The sequence below is a fragment of the Rattus rattus genome, chromosome 2 (assembly GCF_011064425.1).
Source record: "Rattus rattus isolate New Zealand chromosome 2, Rrattus_CSIRO_v1, whole genome shotgun sequence".
Lineage (NCBI taxonomy): Eukaryota > Metazoa > Chordata > Mammalia > Rodentia > Muridae > Rattus > Rattus rattus.
Genome location: NC_046155.1, coordinates 186,233,141 through 186,248,992, shown reverse-complemented (window position 1 = coordinate 186,248,992; position 15,852 = coordinate 186,233,141). Strand labels below are relative to the sequence as shown.

At 38.1% G+C, this 15,852-nt stretch overlaps 1 protein-coding gene and 1 pseudogene across 1 annotated transcript; both read left to right on the top strand.

Moving 5' to 3' along the window:
• The first annotated feature begins 270 nt into the window (after positions 1-270).
• On the top strand, positions 271-13,967 carry LOC116892802 (zinc finger protein 54-like). The gene is made up of 3 exons (XM_032894675.1): positions 271-708; positions 2,393-2,519; positions 13,292-13,967. The coding sequence occupies exons 1-3, from the start codon at positions 679-681 to the stop codon at positions 13,402-13,404; spliced, it is 270 nt and encodes an 89-aa protein (XP_032750566.1). The 5' UTR covers positions 271-678; the 3' UTR covers positions 13,405-13,967.
• LOC116892799 lies at positions 2,989-4,542 on the top strand (annotated as a pseudogene).
• Positions 13,968-15,852: the final 1,885 nt, after the last annotated feature.

Below are 15,852 nucleotides of genomic sequence, written 5' to 3'. Positions count from 1 at the left end.
CTTATAGCTGTCTGTAACTCTAGTTCCATTATATCCAATGCACTTTGATCTCTGTGACCACCAACACCTACATAATACACATTCATACATCTAGGGCAAAAATTCATATAAATAGAATAAAAATACTGTAAAAGTGAATACATACACACATTGGACTTTTTCTGTATTTTCTGTTAATGACTACCTTTTCAAACAAATATTAACTTTATTTTAAAGTTATAAAGATATAGGTGGTTATTTTCTTGCTCTTCTCTATTCATCTTCCTCATGTGAAATATCTTATTTCTTGCATTCTCATGGATAATTTCTTTTTGACTGATCTATGTATATTTGCCTTTAATTATTATCTGCAATGACTTGAGTAGAATGGAATGTGTTAATTTATGAGTATCTTCAAATGTACTTCTCTATCAATTTTAAGACATAATTTTTCTGGCTGTAAAAATATGGTTTACAGTTATTTTTGGGTATTTAAATATATTTTTCTATTTTCTCCTTGCTTTAGAATTATTCCAGTATATTCTGATGTTTGGGTCTTTTTATGTTGTTTGACATTGTTCTTTAAGAGAGAATAGTATTAATTTTTGTTTTGTATTCTTGATGCCTGATATAAAATGGCAAGAAGGGGTCCAGTCATTGTTCTTGAAATGGAAACTCAGATCAGAGCAATAAGTGGAAATGGCTGCTTCTCTAGTAAGTACATCCCAGGTCTGTGTCATGTTGACGACTCCTCCTCTCCCTCCTCCTCCTTTTCCTTCTCCTCCTCATACTCCCCCTCCTCCTCACTCTCCCCCTCCCTTCCTCCTACTCCTACTTCTCTTCCTCCTTTTTAATGACAATTGTTTTGGAAGCCTTTATTTCTGTTTCTGATAATGACATCTGAAGTGTTTGTTTCCCATGAATTCCTTTTTCTCCCAATACTGAAGATTAACTTTTTAAATACTATGTATCACAGCCCTTTCTCTATTCAGCCCTCTCCAGCCAGACTCTTTGTATTGGGTAACTATTCACAATGAAAATAAGACCTATGTTTCCATTGTGGTCAAACAAATATGTTGTTGTTCAGTTGTTACAGACGAAGGATTTGTGTACTTATAGATTAGTTATCAAGGCTTCTTTGTGGCATGTAATTCCATCTGAGGGATGTACTTAGGTTTCCTCGAACTACGTTTATGGAAGTGCACATTCAAATGCCTTGAATTTCTTGCTAGAATCTTTAATAATTTTTTTTTGGAAAATGATTCAAAGACATACTATTTGAACCCTCAATTGGATTATAATGCTAAGTATTGAAACTCTTTAGAGAGTGTTGAAGGTGGCAGCAGTATGTGCCTTGACCATGTGTTGAAATTGGTGGAGGAGATTCAGATTGTAGTCTGTTGGCTTCTTTCTTTGACACTTAATATCACAAGGTGATGATGATGTGCCTGTGTTTGTTGACACTTGGCATCTATTCATCTCAAGAGAAATCCTGCTCATATCATTCCCTCGATTCTAATGTTTAGTGCCAACTTCCCAAAGAGTGTTTTCGCTTTGTCTTTTATCTGTGGTTTCAGACAGCCACCCATTGTGTAGCCTCTCCTGGTGGTGAGTCTTTGTACGACATCATGTGGCATATATTAGTAAGAATTTTCTTGAGTGTGCTGAGTGTTGTACATAAGCCATCACATTTCACACAGAAATGAAGATTCCTCTTAATTACTTTCCTCTAATCTCTACCATTGGAGGAGAAAGGATGTCCCATCGCCTCTTTTTTTTTTCTTTTGTTGAAGCTACTGTTTTTCATGGGTGCAGATTATGAAAAAAAAGGCTATGATGATCAGATTAACTTTTTTATTTGAAGTGGGTGGGTGTTGTTTCATTGTGTAGAGCTGGCTGTCTTAGAACTTACCTAGTAGATAAGGCTGGTCTTACAGAGCTCTAACTCTGCCTCCAAAGTGGTGGGATTAAAGGTATGCACCACTACCATCTGGCCCAGGTTAACATTTTTTTCTTTAAAATGTTTTAATTTTGTTTCTACATGACTGAATGTTTCAAATTCTGAGTAAACTGCTGTATAGCACACAAAGTTAGAATATGCAGTTAATTTTTATTTTTATTTCATGTGTATGGGTGGTTTTGTCAAAACGTAAGTCTATGTGCTACTTGCACGCATGTTGTCCTCAGAGGCCAGATGATGGCAATGAATCATGGGAAACTGGAGTGACATGTAGATATTAGATGCCAACTGGGTCAAGAACAAGTAGTGCATTTGTCTCCTAAGCTATATCTACAGCCCTTCTAAAAAACATCTGGAAAATAATTTTCCTGTCTCATTTGTATCACAAAAAAAAGTCCATAAATTCTTATGACAATTTCTGCTCATGGTAAAACCCTTAAATTTCCATTACAGGGTCTGTTGACATTCGGAGATGTGGCTTTGGACTTCTCCCAGGAGGAGTGGGAATGCCTGGACTCTACTCAGAGGGCTTTGTACATTGATGTGATGTTGGAGAATTACAGCAATCTGGTCTGTGTTGGTGAGGTCATTTTTCCTGCAGAATTCCATTTTTTGTATTTACTGGGTATATAGATGTATAAATTCCTTCATACTGTCTAGAAACTACAGGGAATTAGGAAAATTCTCATAACAAAACAAAACACAAAAATTTTCATGGAATTTTCTTTTCATTTCCCTAAGTCATCTGAAAAATCAACAGTTGCTCTTAATTAGTAGTCCATCTCGCCAGTTCTCTTTCCAAGTTGTTTGTCTTTCTTCCTTTCTTTTGTTGTTTTGATGTTTTTGTTGTTGTTGTTTATTCAAGACAGAGTTTCTCTGTGAAGCCTGTCCTGAAACTCACTTTATAGACCAGACTGGCCTTAAACTGAAAGAGATCCACCTGCCTCTGCCTCCTGGTGCTAGAATTAAAGGTGTACCACCACGAGCTGGCTGTTCCTTTTATTTAAATGTATGGAACAAAGATATGCATTGCAATACACTTAGTAAGTTGATTATTTTAATTTTGATATTGCATTAAACTCTTCTTCAACTATTTCTTGGGGGAAAGGAGATCTACAAAGAGGAAAATATTTTAAGTCTAATCCTTCATATAGCTCTTTTCCAAAGTTATTTATTTTTCATCATCCAATTCTCTGTCCTTCTGCAAGTAGTGCAGTTTAGATAAGAATAAGAATTCTGTTATTAACCCCCACAGTGTGATGGAGATCAAAATGGAGGTTCTGAACATCCATACACCAATGGTTAAAATAAAAAGCCACTACTAAAAGCTGTGTTGTAAATAATTCTCACTTGTCTTAGAGAACTGAAGCTCACTCAGCTATTGGATGTGTTACCCATGAGTCAATCCCTATTATTCCTAATTGTGCTCATTTCCCAGAGAAGCATCACATGTGCGGTAAATGTGAGAAGGTCCTGGATCAACACTCAGAACATATAGTCTATCAACATGGGAATATCCAAGAGGAGTCTGACACATATAAGGAGCTTGGCAAAATGATTCATGAGTCCTCTCCATGTACACCTTATAACACAAGAGGCACTGTAGAAAACTGCACCAAGTGCAGATGTGGTATCTACGAGGATGCTTCTACAGAACCCTCAAACCTAAACAGACATAAAAGTGTGCACACTAGAGAAGAACTTTTCCAATATAAAGAGTATGGCAAGTGTTTATGTTCCAATATTAGTACAAATCAGAGTATCCACACTAAAAAATGGAGCACAAGTACACAGAAAGTGATAAGGGCTTTTCCTAGTTATGTAGACTTAAAACCCATTGCAGAATCAATACTGGAGAGATACCTTACAAATTCGAGGAATGTGGTAAGTGCTTGTCTCGATTGTCAAGACTTATAAGCCATTATAAACTCCATACCGGAGAGAAACCATACAAGTGTGAGGAATGTGGCAAATCCTTTATCCACTGCACAGCTCTTCGTACACATCAGAAAATTCATACTGGGGAGAAACCCCACTCATGCAAAGACTGTGGTAAATCCTTTTATCTGTTGTCAACACTTAAAGATCATTACACAGTCCACACTGGAGAAAAACCATACAATTGCAAAGAATGTGGTAAGTTCTTCCATTGGTTGTCAGACCTTAAAAAACATTCCAGAATCTACACTGGAGAGAAACCTTACAAATGTGGGGAATGTGACAAATCATTTACCCACTGCTGAAATCTTAAAGTTCATCAGAAAATTCATACTGGGGTGAAACCTTACAAATGTGAAGAGTGTGGCAGGTCCTTTTATTGCTTGTCATACCTTAAAACACATTCCAGAATCCATGGTGGAGAGAAACCTTACAAATGTGGTGAATATGAGAAATCCTTTACCCATCGCTGTCGTCTTGCAAAGCACAGCAGAATCCATACTGGAGAAAAATGTGAACATAAGAAACGGATGAGAGCTTTGATGAATGATTAAGTCATAGAAAACACCAAGAGTTTATATTAATTCATGAGGACAAAATGTAGTCATAAAATTCAAACCAGAAAGAGATCATAAGAATGTTCACTGTTGTAAAATCCTCATGTCTTGTGCATTAGAAATCCCATGCTAGAGAACACATGATATGCACTGATTTTTTTTCAAAGCCTTTACCTAGTGTTAAAATTGTAGATACATCTGAAAATTTATCCCAAAGGAAAACCCAAAAGACTCCTTTAATAATGACTCCTCTTTTTCTTACTTTCAATGTAATCATTGAGGAGTCAGACCATACAGATAGCAAGAGTGTGAGAAACGTTAAAGAGATAACTTGTGGATGTGATACATATACATGCATAACCAGGAAATCCCAAAGGATGTGCAGGAAAATTGTTTTTCCGTACTCAAGAAAATTGGAAAAATATTTAGTCCAACTGAAAAGCGCAGTGTCAACAGACATTAGACCAACAAGTGTATTGCAGAGAAGGAAACCAAATGCATAAGGGAATTTGTCATGTACTTGAGTGGAGGAGGATATTTCTATTTGAGTAAATGTAAAATTCATATTAACATTTAGGTAATGCTAGTATTGGAATTTGATGAGATATAAGCACAGTAGGTTTTTTTTAACACTCAGATACTTCCATGCTGTCTTGCTTACAGATGATTTTATGATAACGTGTGTATCAGTTGTTGTTGCTTCGGAGCTGATGAGTCTGAGACAGGAGTGATGAAGTTAGGTAGTTAATGGCTGTCTGTTAACCATCAGATGACTCCAGCTATCTAGACAGACTCATGATAGCAAATCAGATTCTTCCTCTGTCAAACCTTCATGCAGATGCTGCACGGACCAGGGCACTTTTGAGAACTGCACTAGTTCATGACAGTGGTTGTGTCCCAGAGAGAATTCTGTTACTGTTTGCCTGTGAAGACTACTTTTCTTTTAAACTACTTATCCCTGATTGTTTTCTTCATTAGTTCACTATGCAATCTACTGTCTGTTAATAGTTGCCAGTAATGTCACTTGGTCCATGAAGAATTAGTAGTCAAAGCAAGCTTCCATACTGTAGCACAAACGGAGATGAGCTTTATTTTGCAGAAGGAGGAACACACATATGAGATAAGTATGCTAAGCAGTAGGAAGAGAAAGGGGTTTTCAATAGGCAGCGGCAGGGGGATCTCAATAACATATTTTAGAAATATCAGAAAAAATTGATAAATCCATAGAACTGTTGATCTCTATCTGGATGTCCTCAAAGAAATTTATGTGGAAAAAATAGAGATATCAGAGGAAAGCAAAATCTAATATCTGAGAATATACAGTTGTGTTGAACAATGTATATCATGAAACTCACACCTTTGCTTTCTTTGAAAATGGTCAATAAGAACTGTCAGTTTCTACATGTTAGTATAGTAAGTTGACATCTCTTCTATTTTTATCTATACTTTTCCTAAAACCACATGTATTTTTGAAATGTTCTACAACTCTATGTAAAGTGATTTTTTAAAATAAATAAAACAGCTGTCTTTAATGGTTTTACGTGGAAATTCAAAGAGTAAATGCGATCTTGCCTCCAACCTGAACCTCTCACTTTATATAAATATATGAGAAACGCAGGATGTTGTGGTTTGCCCTTAAGTTATCTGTATTTTGATGCTAATTCCACTGCCCCAAGGACAGCTGCCTAGTCACGTACTCAGGAATCAGGTGACTTCACCAGAACCTTCTCCCCATTTAATCTGTAAAGTACAGGTGAGGGGTAGGTACGGGATAGAAGGAGGCCTGTCATTGGAGGAGAAGGAAGGTGGGCGGGAGAGAAGTTTGAAGGAAGAGGAGGAGACTAAAGGAGAAGGAGAGACAAGAGAGAGGGAGGGAGGGAGGGAAGAGAGAGAGGGGGAGAGAGAAGGGGGTGGGGTGGGGAGGAGGGTGAGAAGCCATGGCAGGTGATGTTAAGATTCTGCTCTGTGTATTTACAGGTTGTTATTAATGTTCTCAAGGGATGGATGGTACCAGGCTTTGTATGTTTAAGTGGGCAATTATATCTTATCAATTGGATCTAAGATTATTGTGTTGTGTGTTCTTTAATGTGTAGATTTAAGTGTAATGGAGTGTGGGCGACTGGTCTGGGCCGCCTCGGAGTTAGGATGTGTTTGTGACAAGATATCTAGCAGATATCTTGGGGAACTGCGGTGCGGACCTAGCGGGGTAAAAGTCAATATACTTTTTTTTATTTTTTATATTTTTACAACAGCAGGATAATTTGCAAGGCTTGATCAAGCACTAGCATGCTTTCATTCAAAATCTTCCCACAGTATTTAAACCTTATATGATTTGCATAATCTTGTCAAAGTTTATGTTTGACGCATTCTAATGAATGCAACAGAAATTACTTGGCAGTGAAATTGGAATTCTTATTCACAGTTATGGAAGTTTTAACTACAAACATCCAAGTAGTACTTTCCTTTGTATCTCACCCTTGTCAGCCTCACCTGAACATAGAGATTTGGCTTTTCCTTTATATTTAAATACATGTGTAAGTATTTGGACTCAAGAGATGCTGAGTGATTAAGAGCACTGGCTGTTCTTCTAAAGGTCCTGGGTTCAATTCCCAGCACCCACATGGCAGCTCACAGCTTTCTGTTCAACAGGATCCCATACCCTCATACTGACAGACAGACATATAGGCAAAACATAGATGAACATACAAGAAATCTAAAAAAGTCTAGAGTATAGTTTATTATTTTAGAATTTCATATATGTGTATCCTGCATTTTTATAGACTTTCCCCTGAATGCCTTCCCTTCATTATTCCCAACTTTGCCCCTTTGCCCCACCCTTATTCTATTGCTTCACATCTTCATGTGCTCTTTATTTAAAAAAAAACAAAAAAACTGCCTCAGTGTATTTAGTGCCAACTGTATTACGTGGGTGTAAAACCAATCCGCTATATCATGGACAGCTTTTTAGAGGCCATCTTCCTGAGGAAAACTAATTCCTCCTCCAATCAAATATACAACAAATTCTTCTACTCATTTGATTTCTTCTTTGCAACACACTTGTTGTTTCCTAGTGTTTCTATATGAATCACTATGCTTTTCAGTTGGAGTAAGTACTCCAATTGTCTGGAGCATTTGAGTTGCACTCAACTTGTCAGCTGCTGTTGACTTAGGTGGTCAATAACAGTGCCATGTGAGAGATGAGGAAACAAGATCAGCCACGCCTGTGCTCTACTTTCTTAGAAACACAGAAACCCCCCTGACTGAACGAAGTTTCTAATTTACATTTTATCTAGCATAGCTGGATCATGGTCAAGTAGGTAAGAGTGATCCACAGATGACAGAGACCTCTCTCTTCTGCCCATCTTATCTACTGCTTGAATATTGTGGTTCTCCTTCTATGAGTGGAAATAGCAAAGGTGCAGAAGGACATGGCCAGACAGAGATGTGTTTCTGGGCCAAGATACCTTCCAAAATTTTAAGGTAGAAGTCATACTATTGAGGCTTAGTGAGAAAAACAAATGCAAGTGTGGGTTATCTCATCATACCCCTAGCCTGACCTCTTAAAATTAGTAATGTGAAATTTGTGATATTATTAATGGGTTTACCATAATAATTAGACTTATTTTTACCCCTTTCTGATAGTAATTGCTCTTTATGGCTAAACATGGCAGTATTGCTGTGTTCATGTGTGTATGTGTACATGTGTGCATGCATGCATGCATGTGTTTTGATATTTGCTTTTAATGTCAAGATTATAGATTCTAAAATGAGTGAGTAACAATGTATTCTTTTTGACAGTCCATGTAATTAACTAATGAAAAGAATTTTGAAGTGTTGTACCCCATCTGTAGTCAAAGCAAACTGTAGTCTCTGCTGAATAGAATAAAGTGCACTATCAGTTGGCAAATCAATGCTGGATAATGTAGAGATTCCCTCCATCATGAGAATGAGGTTTCTGGGTCTGGAGAGATGGCTTATTGCCTAAAAATACTACTTGTTCCAGAGGACAAGAGTTCAAGTCCCAGCACTCTCATGGTAGCTTACAACTGAAATGTCAAGGGATGTGACAACTTCTGACTCCTGGGCTACCAGACAAGAACATTGTGCACACACAAACATGTTAGCAAAGCGTTCATAGATAAAATTAATATAATGGAGTCACAGATATGAAAGATGAGAGAACAAGTGTTACTTGTTGTAAAGGTGTTACATAGAAGCAGGATAATTTACACAGCTTAGCCTGCTGCTAATACCAGGGCACACAGGAAAACCATGGCCCAGGGCATGATTTCCAATCAAGACATCAGGAGCTGATAACATTACTGTATGGCATGACACATTGTTACTTCACAGAACAGTGTCCGAAATCTGTTGACTTTCTGATATTATTGTTACATGCATTGGAATCATCACATTTATCAGACTATGAACCACCAAACACAGGAAAACAAAGGTGTTGATATACTTGGTAGTCTTTCGACTCACCTGTGACCACCCAGAGCCCTGGGGCTGTTGGTGATGTCTTTAAAACAACCAAGAGTCAGGTGCTGATAAACACAACCCTACACATACTTTTAATGGGGAAAACAAGTTATTATCAATTATTAGAAGCTACATTTGGGAGGCATGCAGCCAGTATAAATTTAAATGATGTATTATAGGACTAATACTAATTACTAGTTGTTACTGGGTTGGGGAGGGCGGTTGCCTTTCTTGTTTTGTTTTGAGACAGGATCTCACTGTGTAGCTCTAGCTGTCTTAGAACTCATAGAGATCATGCACCACCATGCTTGGTTAAATTAATTTTTAGTGAATAAGAAAAATATATTTACAAAGCACTGTGTGATATTTTTATCTCTATACTAAACTATTAAAATATATTTATGAGTATGAATGTCTTCCCTGAGTGTGATGGTTTGAATAAAAATGGCCCCTATAGGCTCAAATATTTGAATGCTCAATCATCAGGGAGTTGAATACTGGAAAAGGGTTAGTAAGTGTGGCTTTAGGGGCACGGAGCTTCTGGGTGGGCCAGTTTCTCAGCCAAAGGTCCTTACTGACAGGACAGACTACAATGGAAATAAAAGGTTCAAGAAGGGGAGGGAAGGAGTCAGGCAATGGTCAGGGAAATTTAACAGCTCTGACTAGCTACCTAGCAATCAGGCTGCTTCTGTGGCTGACTTACTTATTTTACTTATTTTTGCTGCTCTGACTGACAGGCAACCAGGAGCTTCTTTATTTCCTCAGGTTTCACAGAAGAAGGACAGACTAGTGATTATCCAACTGGTATAGTGTTTGTGTTCACTTTTCATCGTATGCACAGGGTTATACTTTCAGTTACATTTAGAAAATACAAACAGAATGGATTTTATTCTTTTTATCAGCCCTATAATTCCAAGTTAAAGAGTCCAAAGAGTCTCCTCTGAAGCGAACACATTTAATTTTACATCCTGCTTTTAGGCTAGCAGTCTTTGCTGTTTTAAACCACTCCAGTCAAAGAGAAAATATCTGAACTGGTCTTTTTATGAATAGCAAATACTAATAAGCATTTTATTAAATGTTTCATCATATATGCTATAAAGTAGGAAAAGTTTACTTTAGTCAGTCTATCTTATTTACTGAGTTTTATACCCTATATGACACCCCCATCCATTTTTAAACTACATTCTCAGAGAGCACTAAGCCTATAATAAAAAAGATACTTTGAATCTGTAACCTATTCTCCTGGCCAGTCAGAGTTTGTCAACTATCTCTGCTTACCCTATACCCATTATACTGTTTGATCCCAAGATCAAAGCATCAAAGACTCAGGAATTTGTTACTTCACAAACACTGAAGACATATTGATTGCTCTGAAGAAACAACACATACACACAGAGAAATACACAAAGAAATATGCTCAACTTTTCACCAAGAGAATGATGGAAGCCAAAAATGCCAGGTACACAGTATCAAGAAATACAGTCTGTCCTTACTGAGAGCATCTAATTTTTTTTCAAGACAGGGTTTGTTGTATAGGCCTGGCAAAGGGAATTAATTGTAGACCAGGTTGGCCTTATATTCAGAAATGCCTGACTCTGGCTTCCTGAGTGCTGAGATTTTGCTAGGCTTTGGAAAATTTCCTACTGCCCAGTGAATTTTTTCCCTTTATTTCATATTGTTTTCTTAGCGCTTCTTTTGCCTTTATTGAATTAATCTTTTAGTCCTCAGTTTTCCCCCTCCGTCTTTTTGCTTGTGATTTTTTTTTCTTTTTCTTTTTTTTTTTTTTTTTTTTTTTTTTTTTTTTTTTTATTTTTTTTAGTATAATATTGGTATTTTTATACATACCAAAAAGAGGGCATCTGATCCCCATTACAAATGGGTGTGAGCCACCATGTGGTTGCTGGGAATTGAACTCAGGACCTCTGGAAAAGCAGTCAGAGCTCTTAACCGCTGAGCCATCTCTCCAGCCCCCTGCTTGTGATTTCTTGATCTCCAGTCATTTTGTTCCTGTTCTTTTTAAGATCTTTCAGATATTTGTTCCTTTTCTTTGTGCTTTCACTCCATTGAACAGTTTGTAAAACCGTTTTGTAGTCTGCCTCTAATTTGCTGTCCTTAGAGAGCACTGTCCCTTTCCACCCTTTCCCATGGCAGCTGACAGGTCTTCAGCGTCGCTGTTGCCATAGGAGCGTTGGACACTTGCAGTTTTCAGGGCTGGCCACCGCTGGGAGCCTTGGGAAACCAAACGGAAGAGGAAGTAGGTGGGCGGGATTGGGTACATGTGAGAGGAAGCTATAGTTGGCGGGGGCAGAGTGGGCGACGTATCCCCAGAATCAGGGGAGGGGCGCAGCAAATTTGCTAAGGAATTTCGGGGGGTACATAGTGCAAACCTGGACCGAGGACACCGTCCGGGGTCTTGCAGAGACGTGAAAACTACCTTAAGCCTCAGGTTCCGCGCGGAGAATCCTGGGAGAGTCAGCAGCGCTGCGGCAGGAACCGCGGCCCGGAGGCCCGGGAACCTCCCAGGTCAGAGGAGCTGAGGGGCTGGCGTGGAGCAGGGTGCGATCGGTTTCTGGGCTACTCATTAGGACCCTGTTCTCATGAACTCGATGAACTGGACTAATCCTGATTTTTTTTTTCTCGTAAGGTTTTCAACATATTCTATTAAAAATAATCTCACAGATCTCTTTGTCAGTTCGGAAACGACAAAGCAGTTTTTAAAATTATCCAAGCTTTTCAAGAGAGTGGCATTTAGAGCCGGTGGATTGTCAACCTAAAAAATTTGTTAGATATTAGTCACGTAAGGATCGACAGAAGAATCACAAGTATATTTTTGCAAACTACACAGTTATGGTTGTAATCGTTAACATTTTTACTACGTAGAATTTTATCGCTAACTTGCCGTATGAGATGCACACATTCCATGATGTAAATACAGTACTCAAAATCTTGTATTCGGGTGTGAGGGTCTTAATGTTATATCTCGAGTCTAAAAAGACACCTTATGCATGCTGAGTGTGAGAATATCAGGCCACTGTATGTCCACAGTTACAAAGCATTGTATGGAACAGCACCACAGTAGAAAGAACCTTTGAATTACTATGGCCGCTTATTTACATCAGAAAAGAGTCTCTAATCCAATGTCTCCTTTGCACTTTACTCAAGGGAAAGTGGCCAAATCGTTGCTTTGTATTTCAGGATTTGTTGTTCTTCAGTGTTGTGGCTGTGGACTTGTCCCAGAAAAAGGGGAACACCTACACTCTGCTCAGGGCGATTTTTCCATAGAGACGTCATGGAAGAATGAAAGTAGAATAAGGTAGAAAAGATCATTTATTTGATACCGAATTACTGATTTATTTAATGATTTACTTAAAGCACTACTGCTGTAACTTCATCTTGCTTCTTGAAACAGAGTGACCTGGAGAGGTGTGGCTGAAACAAAGTCTTTCCCTTAGCAACCTCATCTGCAAAGCTTACATCTGTCAGCTGTAACCTGCGTTTGAAAAGCCCCCAAGCTAACTGCCTTTATGCTTCTTGGGAAATCCTGCTTATTTTCCTCTTTGCCTCACCAAGTGCTTGTAGACTATAAAATGCAAATAGGATCTGGCCTGGAGACCTGAACCTTTCAGAGCTCTCCCACCTTCAGTCCTTCTGTGACATCTAGTCTTTCACTGGCAGTGGTGTCTCAGAGTTCTTTAGAGAGATTACACAATGGAGGCACGGCTGTTTGGTTACCGTGTGTGTAGTTTTCTTGAACTATTATTTTCTCATCCTCAGGTGTCTTCTCAAACTGGGCCACATGTGTGTGAGCTTTATGTGGATGAACCTCACAACACATTTCATTACAGTGAAAGATTCTCAAAGCAGGAAAGAATATTAAAGTGAAGTGTTCTTTATTCCTCAGGCTTCTCATTTGGGGAAGTGTTAAGTTTCTTTATTTTTGTTCCATGGTAAATTCAGAGACTTAATGGTATTATAATATTGGCATCTCAGTCATGAAGTTTCATTTCTAATCCTGAGGGGTTTTTAACATTTAAATTTTTTTTTTTATTTGCTCATATGTTTTTGCTTATGCTTGGGATTGGAATTGCAGATGGTTGTGAGCCACAATGTGAGTGCTGGTCCTTGGTCCTCTAGAAGAGCAACAGCTACTGAACCATCTTCGCTGCCTTTTAGTTTTTGCTGAGCTGTGATAAGAGGTGGAATTCAAGTTATGCAAAATGAAAATGCTCCCTAAATATTTTCAGTATTCTGACACCACATGACAAATGGGGAATCATTTGTAAAATTCTCTATTTAGTTTTCTCTTTATCTAATTGAGCATAATACTGTGTTAGAAATCCTGGTACTTATTGATGAAGCTCTTTCTCATATCCAGGACTTACTGATGAAGTGGAACAAGGAGCTCTGGATGGTGAAGAGAAGACAGTAGCAAAGGATACACATATGTCTGGGGAAATTGAGGCAGGGATTGGTGAGAGGCTTAAGTGACAGCAGAGACAGGACGTGAAATTCATTTTGCCACAGTCTGTTTCACTAAGAATGAGACTTCCACTGAGAGTAGTCTCCTTGGGATGACCCTATTGTAAGTGTGGAAAGACTTCTATGTAAGAATTAATAGTAAGAAGCGAATGTAATTTTATTTGACTATACATGAAATGGATGGCATCCATCCTGAATTTATATCACTGATCATATCTTGAGACCAATATTAAGTAGTTTTCATTGCTATAATTGTAATAGATTACAAAATTAGGAAAATCGATCCCTCTCGGTTTTTTTTCTCTGTTCTCTGAATTTTGGAGCTTTTTGTAATTCCTTCACATTCTACATCTTTTAGGGTTAATTTCTGTGTTTCCTAAAATAATGCCAGCAGGATTTTGATAAGAATTGTTTAGTATGTCTCTAAAATATTAAACTCTATGTTCGTTGTCCTCCCGATGATACCTCTTGTCTGTCCTTAGGTCAACATTCAGTGGGTTTATTGTAATTTTAACAGATTTTCAAATTCCCTCTGGGTTTGATCTTTCTCTGACGGTGTTTGAGCTATTTGTTGTTTCACAATTTAACAATTTCTCCATTTCAAAAAATGCTGGATTTGTAGGAATTGTGGAAACTATACAGAAGACAAACCTCCTTCTACTTTGTCTTTACATGTTTGAATACACGCATGCCAGCTGTTGATTTTCATGTCCTGTGTTCTTATGTTTTCCATGTGCTATTGATATCTGTATTCCAGGAAATCAATCTGCAGACCAGGCCGACCTCAAACTCAAGAGATGCGCTTGCCTCTGCTTCCCTAGTGCTGGGATTGATTAAAGGCATGCACTACCACCTTCTGGACACTTGTTCTTCTTCTAAGATTTGACCACAGTAGAGCATGCTCCTCGAAGTTTGAGAAGATCTTGAAGTTTGAGACTTCTGCTTTGTTTGAGGATGGCTTTCTGTAAGGCTGCTAGGCATAATCTTTTCCTGTGCTACGGATGCTGGTCTTTCCTTAGCAATGCTCTGTCTGATGTTAGTATCTGTCACTGAGTGTTGAATCAGAGGCTAAACTTTCCCAGCATCACTGTCTCTTTTTTTCCTGCCAGTGTGTCAGTGGTTGCTTTGGGTGTGTGGAAATGGTTGTGTGAAATGTACTCATATTGACCACAAAACTTTCTAATGAGTGGAACATTTTATCACTATTGATTTGTATTTTGATGGATTTGGTTTTTTTCTGAGACCTACAATAACTATGTCCAACCTTCTCCTCTCCTGCTATCGACATTCATGAAATGCTTTTATATAATTCTTCCACTCAGAATTTCTCAGTTCTTAGGTTTTAAGTCAATTCCTGTGTAGAAAATGTTTTAATTTAATTTAGTTTTCTTTTTTCCTTTGTTCCTTTCTGACTGTCTGCATATCTGAAGGTCCATTTCTATTAGCATGTTTTCTTTTGGCAATATTCATTTATATTTGAAGGAATCACTGAGAGGAAAGGACAAACGCATAACAGTTTGATCATTTTTTTCTCTATGTCTTTCATGTCCTCCTTCTGAGATATTTTGCCTTTCATTGGTATTCTTATAGCTTATTCCTTTATAAATTTCATTTTGACATCTTCTATAGCTTCCACTTGTGAAGTGATTTCAGAAGTCATCTTAAGTATGTGTTTCAATTAGAAATAATTCCAAACAAAACCACATGTGTAATATAGTTGGATCTTATGAGATTTTTTTTTCCCTTGTTTGGTTGTTTAGGAAGCTGCATACTTGTACGGTGGCTGCAGTGAGTTCAAATTCCCACTGACAATATATTTCCGTATTCTTCCTCCTACATTGTATCTCTTGTTTGTCATTGTTTAGGACTATGAGTGTGCGTACTGACTGGACAAGTCTGTAGGGCCATTTAGAAACTAGTTCCCTATGTCTACATATGAACATGTTTCCCCTTTATGTTACTCTTCCAGATTATACATAAGCTTTGTGAGCCATTGCACAGTGGGAGAGAATAGACCTAGGTTTGTATTTTCTGGGTAGATTGATACTTTCCTCAACACCATTGGTTGAGGAGATTGTTCTATTCTTCAGCTTAAGATATTGGTGTTTTGGTAAAATTACAGATGATCTCAGCTGCTTTGGCTGTTTTATGTCTGCTACTCCATTGCCCTGGGCTGTGTCTATTCTTCTGCCACTACCATGGTGTGACCTGACATCATGGCTTTTTGTTTATTTGTTTCCTTTGGAGACAGGGTTTCTCGATATATAGTCTTGACTGTTCTGGAGCTACCTCTGTAGACTGTTCTCAAACTCACAGCGATCCACCTGTCTCTGTCCCAAGTGCTGGTATTAAAGGCATGCACTACCACTGCCTGGCTTCCTAACAGCTTTTAATATTAATTTCAGGTACAAAAGTGCAAGAGGAGGAAACTCAGAGGAGGGCAATAGGGAAAAATGG

What these genes read in the sequence shown, in the direction of transcription:
- LOC116892802 (XM_032894675.1), top strand. Translation starts at nt 679, where the DNA reads ATGGCTGCTTCTCTAGTAAGTACATCCCAG. An exon ending in CTCTAGTAAGTACATCCCAG is followed by an intron (nt 709 to 2,392) that starts GTCTGTGTCATG and finishes TTTCCATTACAG; the next exon opens with GGTCTGTTGACATTCGGAGA. An exon ending in CAGCAATCTGGTCTGTGTTG is followed by an intron (nt 2,520 to 13,291) that starts GTGAGGTCATTT and finishes TCTCATATCCAG; the next exon opens with GACTTACTGATGAAGTGGAA.